Source organism: Elephas maximus, chromosome X, assembly GCF_024166365.1.
Source record: "Elephas maximus indicus isolate mEleMax1 chromosome X, mEleMax1 primary haplotype, whole genome shotgun sequence".
Taxonomy (NCBI): Eukaryota; Metazoa; Chordata; class Mammalia; order Proboscidea; family Elephantidae; genus Elephas; species Elephas maximus.
The window spans coordinates 68,878,102-68,899,400 of record NC_064846.1 but is presented as its reverse complement, the minus strand read 5'-3'; the positions used below and the strand labels follow the sequence as shown (position 1 = coordinate 68,899,400).

At 32.7% G+C, this 21,299-nt stretch overlaps 1 protein-coding gene across 3 annotated transcripts in view; it reads left to right on the top strand.

The window, feature by feature from the left end:
- PCDH11X (protocadherin 11 X-linked) overlaps positions 1–21,299 on the top strand; it is an 857,900-nt gene that overhangs the window by 25,374 nt on the left and 811,227 nt on the right. For 2 of the 3 annotated variants that reach the window (XM_049872538.1, XM_049872540.1), the window contains exons 2-3: positions 7,193–7,346; positions 8,043–8,101. The exons of the other annotated variant lie outside the window; for it this stretch is intronic. In XM_049872538.1, the coding sequence (XP_049728495.1) occupies positions 8,059–8,101 (43 nt within the window). In that variant the 5' untranslated portion in view covers positions 7,193–7,346; positions 8,043–8,058. The remainder of the gene's footprint in view (positions 1–7,192; positions 7,347–8,042; positions 8,102–21,299) is intronic. 3 annotated transcript variants of the gene reach the window in all.

Sequence of the window (21,299 nt, the reverse complement as noted above, 5' to 3'; positions counted from 1 at the left end):
TCAAGGATCTTTACCATTTTGCCTACAATTACATTGTCATATAGATTAGCTTTTTACTGGGTGATCCCTCTTGATAATTTTGATGTAGATTCTAATTCCAAAACATTTTTTCTTTTAGTATAAGTGAACACATGAACATATTTTTTTCCTGATATAAAAGATAAATCTGCTTTCAAATTCTAGCTGCATACCTTAATAGCTGTGTAAACTTAGCCAAGTTACTTAAATTGTTGGATCTTCCATTTCCTTTTATGTAAATGAAAGTGATAATAATAGTACATATATTATAGAAATGCTGTATTAAAGGCACTTAACACAGTGCTTCACATATAATAAAAACTCATTAAATGACAACCATTGATAGTGGCTCATAGTGATCCTATAGGACAAAGTACAACTGCCCCATAGAGTTTCCAGGGAGGTGAATTTGAACTACTGACCTTTTAGTTAGCAGCCGAGCTCTAAATCCCTGTGCCACCAGGGCTCCCAATAAATGATAGCTACTATTTTTAATAATTGAGCACATGCTTTGGAAACTGTATTAAGATGAAACCAACGACTGAATGTATCAAGATATCTGTCACACTAGTATTTGCAGAAACATAGATCTTTATTTCCTTTATATTTTCTTTTAGTAGGATTATGATTTACAGAAAATTGCCAGTGTGTAAATAATTTTGTCAAAAGGACTTAAAATATCCAGAGTGGAAAATTCTCCAAGTTATCAGTTTTCTTTCAATCACATATAGTGTAATTACTGATAAAGACAATTACAAAAAAAAACAAAACCTGTTGCCGTCGAGTTGATTCTGACTCATAACAACCCTATAGGACAGGGTAGAACTGTCCCGTAGAGTTTCCAAGGAGCACCTGGTGGATTCAAACTGCTGACCTTTTGGTTAGCAGACAGAGCTGTTAACCAAAGTCAATAGTTTGTTAAATAGTGGAAATTTTACACTTGTTGAATTGGAGGCATTGCTGGCGACAGCAGTCAGTACAAATAAAGCATATTCTTGTCTTGACAGTTTAAGCCAATGTTAAAGTAAGAAGTTCTCCTTTCTTACCAAATGGAAGTCTTTTCAAACTTAGCAAAATTTATCTCAGTGGTTTCTTAAAAATAAAAGTTATTTTAAAGCATATTATATAACTAAAATATATCATTTTTAAGATTTTTGTGGTGATGCAGGATGGTATTTGTAATTGTGCACAAGACATGAAATGATAGTGTTGTATTTCAAATTGTTTTGGTCATTTATAATTAACCTGTGAGGAAGTAAGAAAAAATTAAGACAATTAAAAATTATCAGTAGTTCACTAGATTAAAATTTTAATTGGTTAAAGTTTATTTTTTATACAGTCTTTAGTAAATGTATTCATTAGGTTATCTGAGGAAATTCTACTTTAAAATAAGTGTTACTTCATTGTTCTCAAACAACTACTCAGTCAGTACACATATGGTTGTGGGTTTTCTTGATTTTTCTTTTTTTACCAGCAGTGATGCTTTATTTCTAAACTGATCACTTTATCTGGATAAAGAGGACATAGTTTAAAGTGTAACTATTTATTCCTTAATTGTGTATTTAAAATCATTTTAGTTTTGAACCATCAGATATTCAAGTAACCTCGATAATTGTGCATGTTTTTAAAAGATTCATATAATAATAGTAAAAAGACATACTATAAAACATCATGATAAAAGACAACCAAGAACATATTACTTAATCCTATTCAGAAAGACTAATTTTTCTAAGAGACTTTACAGAATTCTTGAGAATAATCAAGAATAACATTTTTTCACTTTTTTAACATGGTAAGTCAGAGTTTTGAAAACTGGTAAATATAACAGTAAAAATGTCAAGAAAAATATTCAATTTCCATTTATAAAAACTGAAATGACAAGAAGACTAATAAAATCCCTTACTGTCATTATTTCTAGAAGTTGCAGTTTTGCTTTGTGATATATTAAAAAAAATGATGAAAACACCAAACTTTATTGTATGGTAGACTTTTTCATGAATATAAAGGTTAATAATCAGACTTAACTTTCTATCACTGATTCTATTACTACTCATTGAATATATGTAAAAATGCTTAATGTAACACATTTAAATGGAGTACTTATTTTGCAGAATTTTAGTCCCCAAAGTAAAGAAATAGTCATAGAAGATGAATTTTTAAGACCCAGAATTTCATTTATCCCCCAAAATGCAGTTCCTTATCTATTCTTTTGGCATTCTTTAGACGCTAGGCCCTGTTGATCTCGATACTGCATGTGTGTGTGTACTTTTAAATCATTATTTGTAGTAACTTACCTCAAAAATGAATTAACATATTCTAAGGCTCTAATATTAGGATAGAAATAGTATATTCATCACAATGATATTTGTTGGTCACATGTAATATAATTAGAGCAGTTTCACACTAAAATAAGTAACCAAGATAAATAAGATATAGAGAAAAATAAATGAAATGTTTACTCCAAAAAATAGAAGGAAAACAAATTTTGACAGTATGAAAGTGACATTGGATAAGTGCATTGCCTAGGACTTTTCTTGAATAATTTAGTATATTTTATTTGAATAATTTAAAGGAGTGTAAAGTGGGGAGATCAGCAGTACTGTATCATGAAGGAGGAGAAGAAAGATTGTTTTTCAGACTTGATTTAAATTGATTGCCTTTGTAATGACATGAGCTTGAGTTTTTGTGTCTATTTATAATGAGTATTCTAAGGATTTATTAACTCTCAAAAACGGGGGAAAAATATTCATGCTTTTTTCCCCTGTTTCGAGGTAGGCCAAAAATAAAACTTGCTTGAAGGATAAGGGAATGAAAGTGAAGTCGTGTGTGCTAAAGCATAGCCACTTAAACAGTTTGATTTACACTAGAATTTTTTTTTTTAAAGGAGATAATGGGCATTCGATATTTCTCACCTTTGACAGTTATGTCAATTCTCTTAGATATCTTAAATTCTCTAAGTGGAGATTTGTCATAGTCTCCACAGTACACCTGTTCAAAAAATTGTTGCCCACGGAAATCTCAAGATGATAAGTTTAAAGAAATGCAAATTTCAGTTACCTCACCTGTGGGAAAATTTTTTTCTATTACTTTTCAGCTAATAAGGCACCCAGGTGATGGGAATTTTAATCTCACTGAAGAGCCAAATTTCCTTTTGGAAATTAAATTTGCATATGCAAATTAAAATTTGAGTTTAGGCTTAGGCACCTTGAGTAGGGATAATAGGTGATGTGGAATTTGTTACTTGACCATTGATCAAACTTACTGAGTGCTGGAGAAAAAAACAAAAACAAAAACCTTCAGAAAATTTCCTCATGTTGACAGGGGCTAGTATCTATATTCCTTGGCATTTTTTCCTTATTGATTGTTTCCACACTGTCATATCTCAAAATGTACACAAGAGCAGAGAGTAGAAAACATTTTACTCATATCTTCTGCCAAACCTGAATAAAGAGAAAAGTTTTGTATTATCACTTCAGTTTCCTCGTTTTTCTCTGCTTCTCTTCTATGTTAACAAAATCTCAAGTCAGACCTTGCAACTTCTTCTAGCCATGTGTTTGTTTGACTGTCTTTTAAAGCCCATTAGAATTACTTTTTGCTACACTGAGAAATCTTTATGAACTGCTAGTTCTTTTAAAGATTTGTAATTCGTTTTATTCCAAGTACTCAAGTAAATTCTCACAGTCTCACAGACAGAAGCCGGGATAGTTGATTATCTGAACTGGTAAAGATATGCTGACCAAACAGAGGAAAGTAACTTAAAACTGTAGCATATCACTTTATGTTAAACTTTCAATCATCCTTTAATCTTACTGCAATCTCTCTTTTTTCATACACCTGACATTTGGCATCATCTCTTGCTCTTCTATCCAGTGCACACTAACTATCCAGTATTACTAGACTCAGCTCTTGGCAGGTAGTTCATGTAGTTATGCTATACCTGAAATTTTGTCTTTTGTCTGCCAATCAGTGTTCCTACAATAAATGTGCTTAGGATTCAAAGTAATTTTTGCTTCACTTTGAACTTACAAAAGTCATCCAGCTAGCAGGGTAAAGTGGAAGAACCCAAAACATTAAGTATTGGCCATTCTAGCTTTGTTGTAACAGAATTTATCAAGGATGAAGCTATTCTCTGAAAGGAGGTCAACTGTAGTTTATTGTATTTTGACTTCTATTCAGATCAGATTTGTACAACTTCATCTTGAATTTTAGAGCATCTACCCTTAAATGACAAATACCCTAATGTGCCATTGAGTCAATTACTACTTAAAAGTTATTTTTGCAGGCAATTATACCATCACCATTTAGTTTGGAGTGAATTAGCTACACTGACATGTTGCATTAACAATAATCAAAAGTAATTTGAAGGGAGATAAAAATGTTTCCATCCTCATACATTTGCCACTTATGTTTTTCATTAATAATAAAATTGTGTGTGTGTGTGTGTGTGTTTGAGGGAGTGAGATCATAAAAGTAGTTTTTTTTCATTCACCCTATGAAATACTTCTTTGGTGGTCAAGTTCAGAGATATTTTTAATCAGGGGGGAGAAATTCCACTATTTGAGAATCTGTGTGTCAGCAAACTGTTTATCTACAATTTCTTGATTTTCATGTATCATTTTAGGAGGAAAAAAAATGCCTACATTTAAGTCAAAGTGCACCTGATGTTCATAAAATGTTAAATATAAAGAGCAACAACTTTTCAATGATCTCTTGAGATACAAATTTCTTCTTAAAAACATTAGTGGAAAAAACATACATCTGTGTTAAATATCTTTCTGGGACTCATAATTGCATAAAAGAAATGACATCCATATCTGTTACGTCTATGAATCCAGAGATGAAAGATCAGTTAAGAAAATAACTTTAACCTACTACAGGACTGGTCTTGATTAAAAGCAGAGATATAGCCATGATTATCTCCCACATTTTAACATGCCTTCAGATGGAATACATATATTTATATTAAATACTTCATTATTTAAGATCCCATTTACTTAAACCGAGAAAATTCTTTAATTCTCCATTTGCAAAGAAAGCAAAATGATTTTCTGGACAAAATAGCATTAACTTCCAGATACACAAAACAAAAACAAAAACTCAACAATGGTCTCTGTAGATAAATATTAACTTTCATTCAATTTACATAAATTTTAATAAATTTATATTCCAAAGGAATGTGTGATGGATCCGGGCATCAGTAAATCCATAACTAATATTATATATTTATGGCATGTGTTTAGCCATCCACATCACATTATTTAAAAAAAAAAATTGCCATTGAGTTGATTCCGTCTCATAGTGACTATATAGGACGGAGCAGAACTGCCCCATAGGGTTTCCAAGGAGCGGCTTGTGGATTCGAACTGCCAACCTTTTGGCTAGCAACCAAATGCTGAAACACTGCACCACCAGGACCTCACATATAGGGATGTCTTATTCCCCAGAAAGTGTTTTAGTCCTCACTTATAGATTAATAGATGATGCAATATTTGCTGAGGATTTTAGGCACTCTCCTAGGGCATGAAAAAAATTTAATAAATCTTAGGTGATCTGCACCACCCCATAAGAATCTTATACAGGAATTAAAATTCCAGTAAGTTTTTGTTTAGCTACACTGACTAGGGCTACCCTGGTCTTTGTCTTTAAATATAGAGACTAAGATGGAAGTTTAGATAGATGATTAATGCTCACACTTTACTAGACATATCTTTTCAGCATATCCCATCATCATATTGGTTAGATTTGTCTTTAGTAAAATTATAACCAACATATAAAGTACCTTTGATTGCTAAAGTATTAACTCACTTCAATGAACTTTTGTAACTAAGGAGCTCAAATTTAAATATGTTCCCTTATTTAGGCTCAACATTTTCCTACAAAACCTGTTATTTCTCCTGACTTTATCTGTTCCTGACACTAACCTCAGTCACTCAGACTTAAAAAGCCTTGGGCTATTTCCTTTTCTTTATCCCCACATCCCAGACTAAACTTGAGACTTTTCTATCTTCTAATCTTTTCCCCTTCTGATCTTTCTACAGCTTTCAGTTAATTCTCAAAAACATTTAAAGAACTACTTCCTCTGTGAACCTTCCCCTGATTCTATCCCAAAAGTATTTGATACTCCCATAGCCTTTTTCTCTTTCTTTTGTCACTTAGCCTATTTAGCATATTATTTGTTTTGTACTTCCTGTCTTTTCTCCCCCACCATATAAACTTACTGTAGTGATTTACACTCATAGGTTGCTTAAAAATTATATATAAACTAGATGGATGGGTGGAAAATGATGGCGTATTCTAACAAAACAAAATTTCCTTAAGTAAATTCATGCATACCCCAAAGCTAAAGACAACATATGAAATACCTCTGAACTGTGCTGTCCAATATGGTAGCTACTAGCTACATGTGGCTATATAAATTTAAATTAATTAAAATTAAAAATTCACTTCCTCAGTCGCAGTAGCCACATTTCAAGCGGTTAAAAGCCACACATAGCTACCAAATTGGACCCTGCAAAAAGTTATGTTGCATAGGACTGCTCTAGAACTATTTGATGGTGAAAAATTTTAGAGAAACACTCTTCTCTGGAATGCTAAGAAGGTCGTATCTATGAAATAATAGGTGTAGGATTTCTATTTTCTCATATTAAAAAGTATAATTTATAGCCGTTTACAACATAAACAATTATCTCACAAAGAGGAAGAGTCATATGAGTGTCATTCTAGTCACTTTTTCATTTAATCTATAATTTTTTGCAACACCAGTGATATGAAACAAAATATAACTTGAATAGGTAGGAAGTTGCCCATATTTCTACATAAAAATGTGTTAAATGCTTTATAGATCTGGCTTAATTAGAATTAAGAACACAACAGTTTAGTCTGGCTTTTCAAAATTTTAAGAGCTTCTTCGATGCTAAAAAATGGAAATACCCATCCAGCATCCTCTGTTTTGAAAACTATTGTGGACTTTTTGTTTTTTAATCCAAGAGAGATCCATAAGTTCATATTTAAAAACACAGTCTTTATGTTCCTTGCTTTCTCTTTTTCAAAATCTAAAATTGTGCAATGCAAAAACCATTAACCTCTTCTTGATTTGTAGCCAGTACAGCAAATTGGAGGATCCTGCTGTATAATGATGGACCTCTGTCATGTGTTGTCTACTTTTTTAATTTAGATTTGTGGTTTCTTGAAATCCATCTCAAAAGTCTTTGACCAACCACAGGAAAATCCTTTTGTGAGTAAGAAGGATTCCACAGATCACATACCAGAGAGGTCTTGCCTCAGCTGCTCTCAACTTTATAGTCTTGTGACGAAGCTGACAAGCTTGGGTGAGACAATGTTTTGCTATCCTCCTTACTGAATTAGAAATTCCCCTCTAGGACATTATTAATTGATATCAAGAGGCATTGTACATGAGATTAGTTTCATGACTGAAACTAATAACGGATATCAAATTGAAATTGGTATGTAGGTAATTATGAATTCACATAATACATGACTAATATTCAAGGCATGATCATTTTTCTCAGAGTCAGGAAATAAATTCTACTATCCAATGGGGATAGTATAGTTCATATATGTATTACCTTGAATCAATGCTTTCTAATATTTGCTAAACCTGCAAATTCCCAATGCTGTGTATTAGGTTTATAAATCTATTATAATGATCTAGGGATGACGACTAATTAGTGGAAATGGTATTTTTATTTAAGCTTTTCTTAGCAGATAAGGATAGCAGAGACCTCCCATTATTTTGAATTCCTGGAATATTTTGTGCCTACATTCAGAGTCCTAGTTGATTTGCTGCTAACAGCACTTTATTTACCAGGGAATGCAGAATCATTGCATCCTTCAAACTAAAGGAGCCTTGGAGATCCAGCAGTAGAACTTGCCACCTAGTACAGCATTTGGGTTATTAAAGCCCTGTCTTTTTAGTGCATTTAATTTATTTAAGTTTGAATTGATTACATTGTACTGGAGACAAAGACATTTTTCTTCCCCTCTTTTCATTCTCCACCCCACAGCTGATTGCAGAGCACTATGAGGACTGTACCAAAGTGGGTTTTAGTTCAGATATTTCAAGGTGAGTCTTATATGCGTAAAATAACATGTAAGTCACCATTACTCTAGATCTTTTCAGGGGTACTAACTTTTTCTGAACTCCTATTTTTAGTATTTAAACTTTTTTTCTTACAAGATTTGTTTCAAGCTTAAAATGTTAACAGTGAGAATGGATGGGGGGAAGAGGAAGATTATATTAAAATATATTGATTAATATCATGTACGGAGATATGTTTAAAATTCTATTTAGTTACATGAAATTTGGAAACGGTGCAAAATGTCATGAGGTTTTAGTTCATTTAAAAAATCATTTAAGTTTGTAGACAAAGGGATAACGTGTCTTCCAACCATCCCTTCAGCCTTGTCACATTGCTGCTGATATAACACAGTATTTTTTTTATGTAAAAATAATGTATTTAAGCTCTTCACCACAAATTCCAATTTTTTTTTCTGTCTTCCATGTGGCAGAAGAAGGGAGTGAAATATGCACCCCCTGGCATTGCTAAAAAAAAAAAAAGAAATCTCTAGAAAGTTTTAGTCAATGCTAAATTTCTTAGGCACTTTACTCCTTGTTTAAACAACCTCTTTTACTTTTTACGTCATTATGATTACTTGACCCTATTCCCCCCAAATACTCAAATCCACATAATCTCAGTGTTGCCCAACACATCCCAGACCCTGCAAATCACCTTACTTTCCCTCTGTACTTTTCGGTCCTGCAATTCTACCAGTCACTGAAGTTATTTCCGGCAGTCATTCCACTCATTTTCTCAAATAGCTCCCAGTCTTTAGAGCTTCTATAATTCTTCCAAGTCTCTACCCAATCCTTAGGTTCCCTGTTATCTCAGTCACCCTAGTTATTCTCAATTAGCTTCCATGCATTTTTGTCCTACTTAGCAAAAAACCCAAACCCACTGCCGTCGAGTTGATTTTGACTCATAATGACCCTATGGGACCGAGTAGAACTGCCTCATAGGGTTTCTAAGGAGTAGCTGGTGGATTCAAACTGCTGACCTTTCAGTTAGCAGCCTGAGCTCTTAACCACTGCACCACCAGGGCTCCTGTCCTGGTTAGACTCTGGGAACACTTATTATTCTGTTATTGTTGTGACCATCGAGTTGAGAGTTGACTATGAGTTGTAGTGACCCTGTAAGACAGAGCAGAACAGCCCCATACATTTCCTAGGCTGTAATCTTTCTGGGAGTATATCACCAAGTCTTTTCTCTCAAGGAGGAGTGGGCGGGTTTCAACCTCCAGTCTTCTCATTAACAGCCGAGCACTTAACCATTACGCTACCAGGTCTCATTGTTTAATTACTGTATTTCCTCCTAATCCTCAAAATCATTCCTTGCCTCTCTTCAGTCATCCCTTGCCTTTTCTTAGTACCCCTGTTCTTCCCAAGTTTTATCCACAGCCTCTTCCATGTCTTCTGATCCTTCCAATTTCCCTTAGTGCCTCATAGTCTTTCCCAAATTATTCAGGCCCCTTACAGGTAACTGGAACATAATTCATCACATTAATACTATTTTTAGAAACAGCTTAAGTTTGCAAACTACCATGCATAGCACAGTTTATAGTTTAATCTTTGATGGGTTAGTTTAATTTTATTCATTATTGCCCCTAACATGCATATGGAATTTTACATACTTGATGTTTATACCAGGCTTGCTTCCAAAAGAATTTGAGGAAGTGGAGGGGGATTACAAAAAATGAGGAGGCATAGTCTCCGTTTTTATAGTAGTAACTTATTAAAATAACAAATTCAAATCAAAGCATGGTAATTTTTTTAAATTCAACAAGACATTCAGTTCAAAACAATATTCTACAAATTTATTAAGGGGTAAATGAAAAAGAACAGATGAGCAAGGGAACGTGCCATTTGAACGTCCCTGACACTTAGTAACTACGTAATTTGACCCCCCCGAATTAAAGTTAAAACTCATTGCTCCAAGACTTTCCTGATTGCCTTTCCTATAATTGTCGCATTTTAACTACAAGCCCTTTAAGCACTTATTTTTAATATTATCCTTCCTCTTATCCTTATTCAGGTATTCTCTATGTGATGTTTACCTGTGAAAGTTTCTTAGAAGAATGAGTTTTTAATTTCCCTGAAGCAGATGATGACCTTGGATGACCCGAGAAGATGGGGAAAATATGGGTAGAGAGTAGGGATTGGCTTGGCCAAAGAGGTCGTAGATTATAAATTAAAGAAAAAGGTAGATGTTGGAAGCAACTAATTAAGGACCTTGAATGCTAGGGTTCAGAGTTTAGATATATTTCAGTAAAGGACAAATATAGTTTTGTGTGTTTTTTGCTGTTTTGTTTTGCTTGTATATAATGCTTTACAAAATAATATTTATCTTCCAAAATCAGAAAAAATAAGAGTAGTCTATAAAATAAAGTACTGGTTGAATAGATACCGTATTTTCATTAAAAAAAAAAAAAAAAAAAGCTTTTTTCTGAATTAAAAAAAAAAAGAGTTGGAGAAACTGTCCTTATGTCAAACCTGACTCATTTTAACAGTTTCTCTGGAAAACTAGCAGCAGTAATTAGTGGAAAAATTTGAAGGCGCAAAGTTGTAGCTGTCAGCTATAACAAGTTTTAATTATATGTTTTTTATTTTAAAGTGATCAACTTTACAGAAGTCAATTTTTTTTATCATTTTCAGTAGGAAATGATGATGATATAATTAACATATTTTAGTTTGAACTATTTTAAAAATCGCTTGATTATGTGAGATGTGTTTGGTTTACTATTTTGAACATAATGCTGAATTACAGGGTTTAAAGTATTATAATTATTGAATTAAAATACACCCCTCCACTTTTTCTAATTTATATTTGTTTTTAAAATTTTAAAATAACAGTTCAGAACATCCAATGAGTCAATATATGTTTCCTGGATTATCACAGGAAACTCTGGTGGTGTGGTGGTTAAGTGCTATGACTGCTAACAGTTGGCCATTTGAATCCACCAGGCACTCCTTGGAAATTTTATGGGGCAGTTTTATCAAAGGGGTAAATAGGTCAGTTTAGGTATTTGAAAACCAAGCATCATAATATCTAAAGGTAAATGTCAATGGAATATATCCTTCTTGAAAATGTTATCAAGATTTATAAAATTTTGAGGTGAAATATCAACAAAATATCCTGAAAATGGAAAACAATAATTAAAATAATGTTCTAAAACAAGCTTTACATTATAAATTCTATGAAAAAAAAAAAACATTACCAAGCTAGGAAACAACCATAAAATTTCTACCCACAGGGACAACAAAGCATATAGCCTTTAACCTTACATGTATGATTTTAAAAACAATGAAAATTATATGAAGTGCAATTGGTGAGTATAAGATATGTTGGCCTTACATATGAGATTGTAGTGCAAAATCCTTCAAAACAGTGACATTTCTCATAATTGAGATTCATTATGCAAATGATTAAAGATTTATGATTAAAGCTTATTTCAATCATAGAATGTTAGAACAAGAAAGAATCTTAGAGAAGAACTCCAGCCTTACTCACCTTAAATGAGGAAATGAGGTCCAGAGTGATTAAATTACTTTGGCAAAGTCATGTAGCTACTTATGCGGAGAGTTGGTTGAGCTAGAATTCAAGTCTTCTATGTTTTTTCACAGCATTGGACATGCTTTTGTGACTATATAAAAAAACGAAACCCATTGCCTTCTAGTCTGTTCTGAGTCATAGTGAGCCTATAGCGACCCTATAGAACAGGGTGGAACTGCCCCACAGAGTTTCCAAGGAGCGGCTGGTGGATTTGAACTGCCAACTTTTTGGTCAGCCGAGCTGTTAACCACTGCACCACTAGGGCTCTTTTGTGACTGTAGGATATGCAAACACTTTTGTTTATTTTCTTTAGTAATAACAATAGCAACCGTTACAAACACACGCAGCACTCAGATTCTAAGTACTTGAAATAACGTTAATTCGCTTAGTCCTCACAGTAACACTAAGCGTCAGATTCTGTAATTATCGCCATTTTACCCTGAGTCAGAGAGAGTTCAAATAACTGGCTAAAAAAAATCACACAGCTACTAAGTAGTAGATCTTGGATTCAAACCCAGGCAATGTGGCTTCAAAACCCATGCTGGAAAATTGTAAATAATTAAAAAAAAAAAAAAATCTGCTAGGGCAGTTTACATTTGGGTATGGTAATGTTTTATAACTTTGATTTTTAAGTACTAGAAATGAATGGCTGTCTTGATTTCTGTGTTAAATACACTTAGCAATACCTTCTAAGGAATGGTCTTGTCACCATGTATGTGAATCCTTGAATGAATGATTCATCTAAAATCAGTATTGATCCTTAAGACAGTTTAATGAATGATGGACTCTTTCATTTAATTCTTTATATGGAGAAATTTTAATTTATTTTTAAAACTAGAAAATCAAACCAAAAGCATATTTAAACAATTGCTCTAGGAAATAGCTTTTGTGCTCTGTGTGTGTGTGTGACAGAGAGAGAGCATGGTGGAATTAGCTATAGACTAATTATTGTTTTCATGCAGTTGATAACGACTATAGATGAAAAATAGATTTTACATTTTTTCATGAATGTTGCACACAACACAGAAACGGAAGTCCACTTTTTTCCAAGTTTTTTTAGTGTGTGGACTCAGTTGTTAGTTTGAAAATAATACTGAGTATAATCATCCCCTGTGAAAGAGAGAATATTTTGACATATTGACACATGAGAAAAAAATAAGTGGGTGTAAAATGAAAAGCAAATAGACATTTCTTATTGAATATGGAAAAGGTGAAAAAAGATTCTTACTGTACAAAATGTCCATATAAATTTAATGTATGAAGCATGAAGTATTACAGTATTATAGTAAATTCCGAAAAATTTTGGTATGAAAACATTAAAATGAAATTAGATTGTCAGATCTTCTACACACTGCCTTTCTTCATTTTTAATTCAAGTAGAATTGAGAGAGAATAAAATTAAAATGGAGAAGAGCTAACTGATAGGAAATGGGAAATTTGGGGAAAAATGAGATTAGGTGCAAGGCTAAACATTGTGTAGGAAAAACTGAAAATTTCATTTCCATTTTCTAGTGCCTTAACTATAACTTTGGCTAAGTTCTTTAAACTCTGAGTAATTTTCTTTATTGACATTAATTAAAAATTTATATGAATATGTTAGTAAATAAAAACAATAAATTATCAGCATCCATTAAGACTGTATCCAGTACAGTGCAGAACTTTGAGGTCAGTGATTAAGTCTGGGCAGTAGTAGAAATATGAGAAAATACATAAACTGTAGCAGTAAATGTATATCAGTTCTCTAAGTTCAGAGAAGTAAGACAGCAGTGCAGGCAGGGGTACAATAAAGAAAGATTAAGCGTGAAAGGATCATTGGATATTTTAGAAAACAGTGGTTTGCATTGTATGGTTCTACATTACAAGTACTTATTTCTAGAATGCATGCATTTTTGATATTATTAAGCCAAGATAGCGGCAAACTTACATAGTTGCCTGTTAGAATATTTGCAGTATACCCATCAGTTTCCTATATAGGAAGCTCTTGAAGAATTGCTGATTTCTACCACGCATCATTTTTTTTTTTTTTAACACGCATCATATTCTTCATATTATCCATTTAAGGACTATAATAGTGGTAAATCAGAAGAATACGATCAGTACTCCATACTTCTATCAAGCCTACCCAATATACTAAACACTATCAACTGGGTAGTTGTGTTGGTATATTACTACTTCATAATTTTAGTGTCTCAGATACAGTACATTTATTTATATAGCATTTCTCATAGGTTTTATTTGGATCATATAATGTATTATCAAAATAAATATTTTAAAGGTACTGTTTATAAAACATTTTTTTCCCAATTTATCTCAGAGGATATCAAGGAATGTGATTTATAATTTAAAATGAGAGGACGTTTGACTGTTTCTCCTTGAAATAAAAATTACCAATCTCTTAAAGAAATACTTATTATCTAATAGTTTCAAGATTTAACACCGTAAAATAGTATTAATTCCTAAATGGCTTAATAATACATTTTTTTGAGCTATTTCACTTTATCTTCCCCCATTCCCACCTATGAATTGGGTACTTCAACCATCATTTCCCTTTCCCAGGAGCACTCATAGCTCAAGATTATTGACCTCTTGATCTGAACGAGCATTGTTCAATAGAACTTTCTGTGACAATGGAAATGTTCTATATTCTATGTCATGCAATATTGCAGCCACTAGCCACATTTGCCTATTGAGCTCTTGAAATGTGCCTTGTTGGACTAAGGAATTGAATTTTAAATTAAATTGTATTCTTAATAGCCATATATGGTTAAGAACTACTATACTGGGCTCCTCAGCTCTAGATGCTCAAAGTATAAATATGACTAAAGTACGGAAAAGAGACTTCTTTTTTTCAGGGCATAATCACATTTGCTTCTAAATTTTGTTTTTGTGCCATCTATAATACTCAGTCCTGATGCAAAATATTTTTAATGTGAATAGCAATGGCCATTATTTTCCAGGTTGCCAGTTTATAGGAAGAGTTGATCCAGCATGTGACCACAATTTCCTAGAGTAACAGTTACAGAAATAGTGAAATAGTTCTGATTGTGATAGCTCACTATTCTTTCAACTTCAAAAAGGGGTTGAATGTCTTTGAAAAGAAAAAAAATTCCCAGTATTTACAATATTTCTTGTAATGATAAGAAAATTTGAAAATAACGTAATAAGTTTATCAACTGTATAAAAGCAAACCAAACCCGTTGCCAACAAGTACATTCTGACTCATAGCGACCCTATAGGACAGAGTAGAACTGCCCTATAGGGTTCCAAGGTATCGACTGTATAGAAATTGTAATTTAACTAAAATGAGACAATGGGAATTTTTCATTCATTTAGTACTCTATTTCAACTTTTGAATCATCATAATTTAAGGTGTAATTCTAAAAACAATTTTTTTTGAGGAAAAAGTTTCACAAATAATTTGAGCCCGTAGTACCTAATAGAATAATGTCTTTTATTTTCTTTCTTTTATATCTCTTTTTCAAAACCAAAGTGAAATCAAATTTCGAGAAGATGAATTTTATAATTGTTTGCAAACCTTCATAAATAAGGAAAGTTCAAACCATGTTTTTCTTAAGCAGCACAATAGCTAAATAAGTAAAAATAGGAATGGCTGGAAATACCTAAATAAAAATATCTTTTTGGTCTCTCTATATTCATCACTTGAGTATGCTTTGGTGTGGAAAATAATGGAAGTACTGCATTTTGGGACCATCTTTATAGGAGAGTAACTGCTGACCACAGGGCTTGCATTTCAACTGGTAATTTTCATTGATACTGTCTCTCCTTGTGTGCACACATACCTGCACATGCACTCATATTGACATGAAGATTTTTATTATAAATGTAAAAATATCCCATGAATATTCTACAACTGGAATTTGGCTGTTTGATAGGAGATGAAACTTGTATATTTTTGACTTTCCATTTGACGGTTACTTAACTGTTTTTTTTTAAAGTCATTGTGAAGTTAATATACTACGTGATTTATAAAAACAAAGTAGCACGTAATGCTTTTTCCAATGTGCTAATCTATTACCTCGTAGAGGCGAGACTCTTTACTAGTGTTGAGAAAGCTTGGCGTATGCTGAATGAAGGGTAATAATGAAAGACATCACTTTTAATTTCTTTATGAATTTGAGTGGGTAATACGAAGTGGGAAACATAAGACAAAGGAATAAAAATTAAAGAGGAGAAACCTATAAATATTTTGAAAAAATGCAGGATTACTTCATTAATTTAAATGTTTTGTTTCCTACTAACTGGGAAAACTGTTTTCCTAAGAAAAACGTAGTGTAATTTGTAACAAAAAGCACTGCAGATGAAGATTGTACTTGAAATATACTCTTGTCAGAAAAAATTAGATCTTTTAATACAATAGAATATGTATGAGATAATGAACACACCAAGTTGTAAATCATTCTTACTGTTTCTCGGAGTCATTGCCAGTCTTAGTAATATGTTCTTGGAAAAAAAAAAAAAAAGAGTTCAAACCAGAAGAACTGAAGACCCAGAGCTTCAACAAACATTTCTTAAACACTTATTATGTATTTGGCACAATGTCCATTCATTGCTAAATTAAATATAAAAACTTTCTAATTTTCGGTTTGTATTTGAAATTACTTTCAGAGGGGAGAAATACAGTACAAAATATGGATCTATCCAATTATTTTGATTTAAAACAGATTTTTATGGGGGAGAATTATACATAAATTACTATTTTGAAGAGATAAAATAGTTATTATGTAGATCTTTACACTTGGTAAAGAGACTTCTCTTGAAAAATATTCAGTATTTACTGACTATCTTTGCAGTCTCTCAAATACAATAATATTGAAGCAGGACCCAACAGGCCTTCTCTAAAATTAGCATTTCTTTCAAATTTAACAAGTTGTTTTTGAATGCCCAAATTGAAGTTTGAATGATTAGTGTTATATTTGGAATTAAAATGTATTTGAAATAATAACCTGGTGCAGGTGTGAGGAATATTGCTAAATCAGCAAAACACTCTCTTATGTATTAAGAAGAATGAGAGAGGAAAAATAATAGAAATACCACCATTTGTAATTTATCTTTGTATGAGCAGCTTGTAAATACATTTGGATTGTATCCATTATAGATACTATTCTTTCATGAAAACCAGTCTAAACCCTGTGCACTAACCAAGGGTAACAGTGGGCAAATACCACCTTCATTGCTGTGTCTAAGGATAAGCATGAATTCAGTCCCCAAAATGTGGGGATGGATCCAGTCCTCACCCTTCCACTTTTTCATCTCATTGTTGACCACTCACTGGGGCACTTTCTCTCCAAACCTGTTCTACCCAGAGCTGGGTGAGAGCTCACGAGTTAGACGGACATCTTTCAGACTAGCTGCCCATGTAGCCCTCCTTTAACCCTAGCCACTCAGAGCCAGGTCAGAGCTCACAAGTTAGGACACTTTCTTGCCAAATAGGCAGGCACCAAAAACTTCTGGCTCTCACTCCCCTTGTGGGTTTGTTAATTCACTGGAATGACTTGCAGAATAAATGGAGAGTATTTTTTTATACCATAATTAAGGTTACAGATTTATTACAACAGAAAAGGATATAGGTGAAGAGACACATAGGTTTAGGACTGGGAGGGGTCATTTTGAGGAGTTTTCATGCCCCTAAGAAGTGCTACCCTCTCCCATTCATGATCACCAACCAGGAAACCCCTCTGAGCCTCAGGGTTCAGGGCTCTTATTGGCCTCTGCATGTAGCCATGATAGATTACATCATGCCTCTTGAGGCTTGGTCAGCATCAGGCTCCCAGTTGGTCCATCTTGGTCTGGTCAGCCCCCACTCATTAGCCTGGGGCATTGGCATGGCTCCAAAGAACTGGGAACAAAGGCCAAGTTTTTCAGGATGATTTCACACCTCACAAAAAAGCGCATGCATTTATTGCTCAAATTAAGAACAGAGTAGTAGAATTCATAAATGCTAATTCAGTTTTTTTTAATTCAGTTTTTAAAGACAGAATTCTGCCTCATTATTTCTCTGACCCAAATGTATTATAACTGAAATTCAAAATGTGGCCTGTGTGGCTCAATTTTTTTTTTTATAATTTATGTATTAATGTTATAATTTGAAATTCACAATATAATTTATTTTGGTTTTGAGTTGACACAAAACAAAAATCACATAAATAATGTTAAAATGTGTGTAAAAGAATAAAAGGAGAAGGGATAATGCTGAACTTTTAGGCTGAGCCTCCTGTTATTTAAAAAAAAAAAAAAAAAGAGCCAAACCCATTACCATCAAGTGGGTTCCAACTCATAGCAACCCTATAGGACAGGGTAGAGCTCCCCCATAGAGTTTCCAAGGAGCACCTGTTGGATTTGAACTGCTGACCTTTTGGTTAGCAGCCGTAGCTCTTAACCACTATTCCACCAGGGTTTCTGTTGTTAGTTGATAAACCAGCAGCGAGAATTGATTTAAAAAAGTTGGTATGTCATTTTGAGTTTCAGGGTTTATGATTTATAGTTATTGTCTGTGGATTTATGTCACCCCAAAGTCAATTTACCAGGAAAAGCTTCTTTGTCTTCCTGGGTGAATGCATGCAGCTATTAAAGATGGAAGTCTCCTTATTTCTTAAAACAATAGTTTGATAGATACAATTTGCTTTCTGATAGCTAATACCTTGATTCATTTTTCACAGTATCAGCTTGGATCTTATTTTCAACCACCATTTCCAATATTCTGGTGACATATCTCATTTGTCTTTAACTGTTGATTTTATTGTATCATGATTTTGATCAAAAAGTAACTGACACAAATAAAAAATACACTGTCATTATGAGGTATGCATGTATATAGGGCAGTAATCTGATCCGAAACTTTGAGCAAATATTGCAATTAGAACTTAAGTTTAGGGAGCTGGTTATGAGTAGGCTGTATTATTAGATATTAGTGAAATATTGTTCTTTTTACATAGATAATTTAAATATTAATATATGCCATCTAATTTTTTTCTGGTTAGACCTGTATTATATATTACTCTTTCATGGGACCGAGAATTAATAAAAACTATTGCTTCTCCTTACATATCTAAAAATCAAAATAGGCTATTCAACAAATAACCAGTGAAGTCACTAATTTTTTCAAAAATGTATTTTAAGAAAACACACTTTTTTTAACAAATTACTAGAACTGTCATGTCTGAAATTTTTGTAATTAAACAATACCTCTCCTTATTTTTTTTTCTCCTTATCTCTCAATTTCTTTACCTTTATCATGCCACAGCACCTTTATCACTTCATATCTAAGTAACAGATGGTAGTAAGCCCATCACTTACTGTCTCTAAATCCCGCCCGCCCTTTTTCTGTAAGCACTTTCACTTTATACATGGGGATCTTTGTTTAGGTTACTTGTACCTTCTTAAAACCTGATCATTTTTAGAGTGTAAAATTAATGCCTAATTGATTGAAATATTTAATATATAAATTACTGCCTACAGACACTTATATATCTTGCATTAACTGTTACAAAGATTAAATGAAGTAACTAATTTGAAAGCACTTAAAGCAATTAAAATGTTACACCCAATGGAAATTACTCTTTTTGCTCCAGTGAATCTAGAATTTGTTATGATAATATGGTACTTATTGACTAAGTACGTTAAAGTAATTATTAAATGCTGAAATAATCATGACTAAATTCACCCCAAGGTGATAAAAGGATATGTGATGATGAAAGAATATTATATTTTTGTCATATAGGATATTTATTCCTTGATTAATCTGTAAAGCCAGATTTTCACATCCTCCTTAAATCATATATCAAAAATCCAGAAAAACTGATATAGAAAAAAAAAAGAAAAAAAGATATAGAACAGCCTTTATAAATTGCCTCATAAGTGCTATTTGAGCATTGATTATTAATAAGTTTTGAAACCCTGTTAAACTGTTAGAAAGTATTAAAATGAATCAACAAACCATAAACATTTTAAAGAAGAAAGTAGCACTGATGGAAGACACTTCTCAGAGAAGCTCAGACCCAAATGTGGAAAATTAAGATGTGCACAAAAAGAAATACACTAAATGATCCATTTGGTGGAATAAAATTTAATGAAAGTATCAGTTTTATAGAGTTAAAGTAACTTATTAAATCATCCATTTTGAAATCCAAAGTTTCAAAAGATTCAGGATTTAATTATGTCAAAGTGGGCAGCCCGTGCACCCACCTGCCCAACTCTTTGAACACATTTGGTTCATCGGTTGTTCCATATTGTCTTTACTCCAAGGATGATTACTTTTCTTGCAATGTCTTAGATTCCTTTGTGTCAGCCTGCATAGCCACTTATTACTTAACACATCTATGTATCAGAACAGGAACATATAAGATTATAAAATACACCATGGCTGTTTAATGGTGTATTTTTTACTTCAAGAAAAATCAATCAGATGGTGGAGAGCCAAGTGGAATTAGAATAATGGGGGCAACAACATATAGGTTATAGCTAAATTTGTGCTAGTTTAACTATTTGTTATTGTGGCATGTAAGCCAGTCTTTCGCATAGAATTATTTCAAGTACACTGCAAAGGAACCATAGCTACAATGAAGGAAAATATAACAAGAATATCAAAGAAATTATGTATGCCTTGAATTCTTCCGACCAACCATTTGAACCACTTTTGTGGTCTGAAATCTCTAGAATTGCGTAGACTCAGCTCCATACCTACTTACCTTTGATTTTAGAACTAAATTGTTCCAAAACTATAAAATGGCTTGTATTTTTTACTTTCATATCTTTAGATTTTTGGAGTTTCTTATTTTGTTTTTTGCTTTTGCTCTCTCTGATTGTCATGATTCTGTCCCTTAACTATCCAACCACTAAGTGTGGAGATAAAAGGCATCACCTAAATAACACAGGCACTACTAGACCTTTTAGAAAATTTTGATTCTTTGTATCTATTTACACTGTGCTTTTTTTTTTATCCATATCCATTTCCAAACTACCCCGAGATTTTAGGAGTCCAGGGAAGAGTAAAGAACTTTAAGGTTATCTTATCATTTGTTTTTGATACTGAGAAAAATAAAGCCGTATATAGATGTATGTACTAAGGAATATTTTTTCCCTGCATATCTCAGTTAAATTCATCATGCTTCCATAAAACTAAGCAGTAGCTACTAATATGTGTATTTACTAGCTAAATTGCCATACTGGTCATTTAAGGAATTAAACTCAGTATTTCCAAATAAAACCCATATAATTTCAAAGATGAGAATTTTCAAGTGGTAAATTTTTTAAGAGTAGTAATAAAAATCTGGAGATGGAGGTTATTTAAGCAAGCATGTTCACATAGTGATAGAGACTGAGTTGAATTTTTTATACACTGGCTGAATACTGGATTAAATAAATTCTGGAATATTTATATTATCAAATGTAAATTCTATGAGGGCAGAAATTTTGCCTGTTTTGTTCACTGATGTTTTCTCAATGCCTAAAACAGTATCTGGCATATGAAAGTGCTTAATAAATATTTGTTGAATAAGTGACTAAACATTAATTCAGTTCATCGGAAGCTAATTACTAATTAGTGTAATATTCCTTCTAGGTTTGCAATATTTATTTTTTCTTAAGCTCTAGAAATGGTATTGTCTTTTTTCCCAATTTTTCTTTTTAACTTCCAAA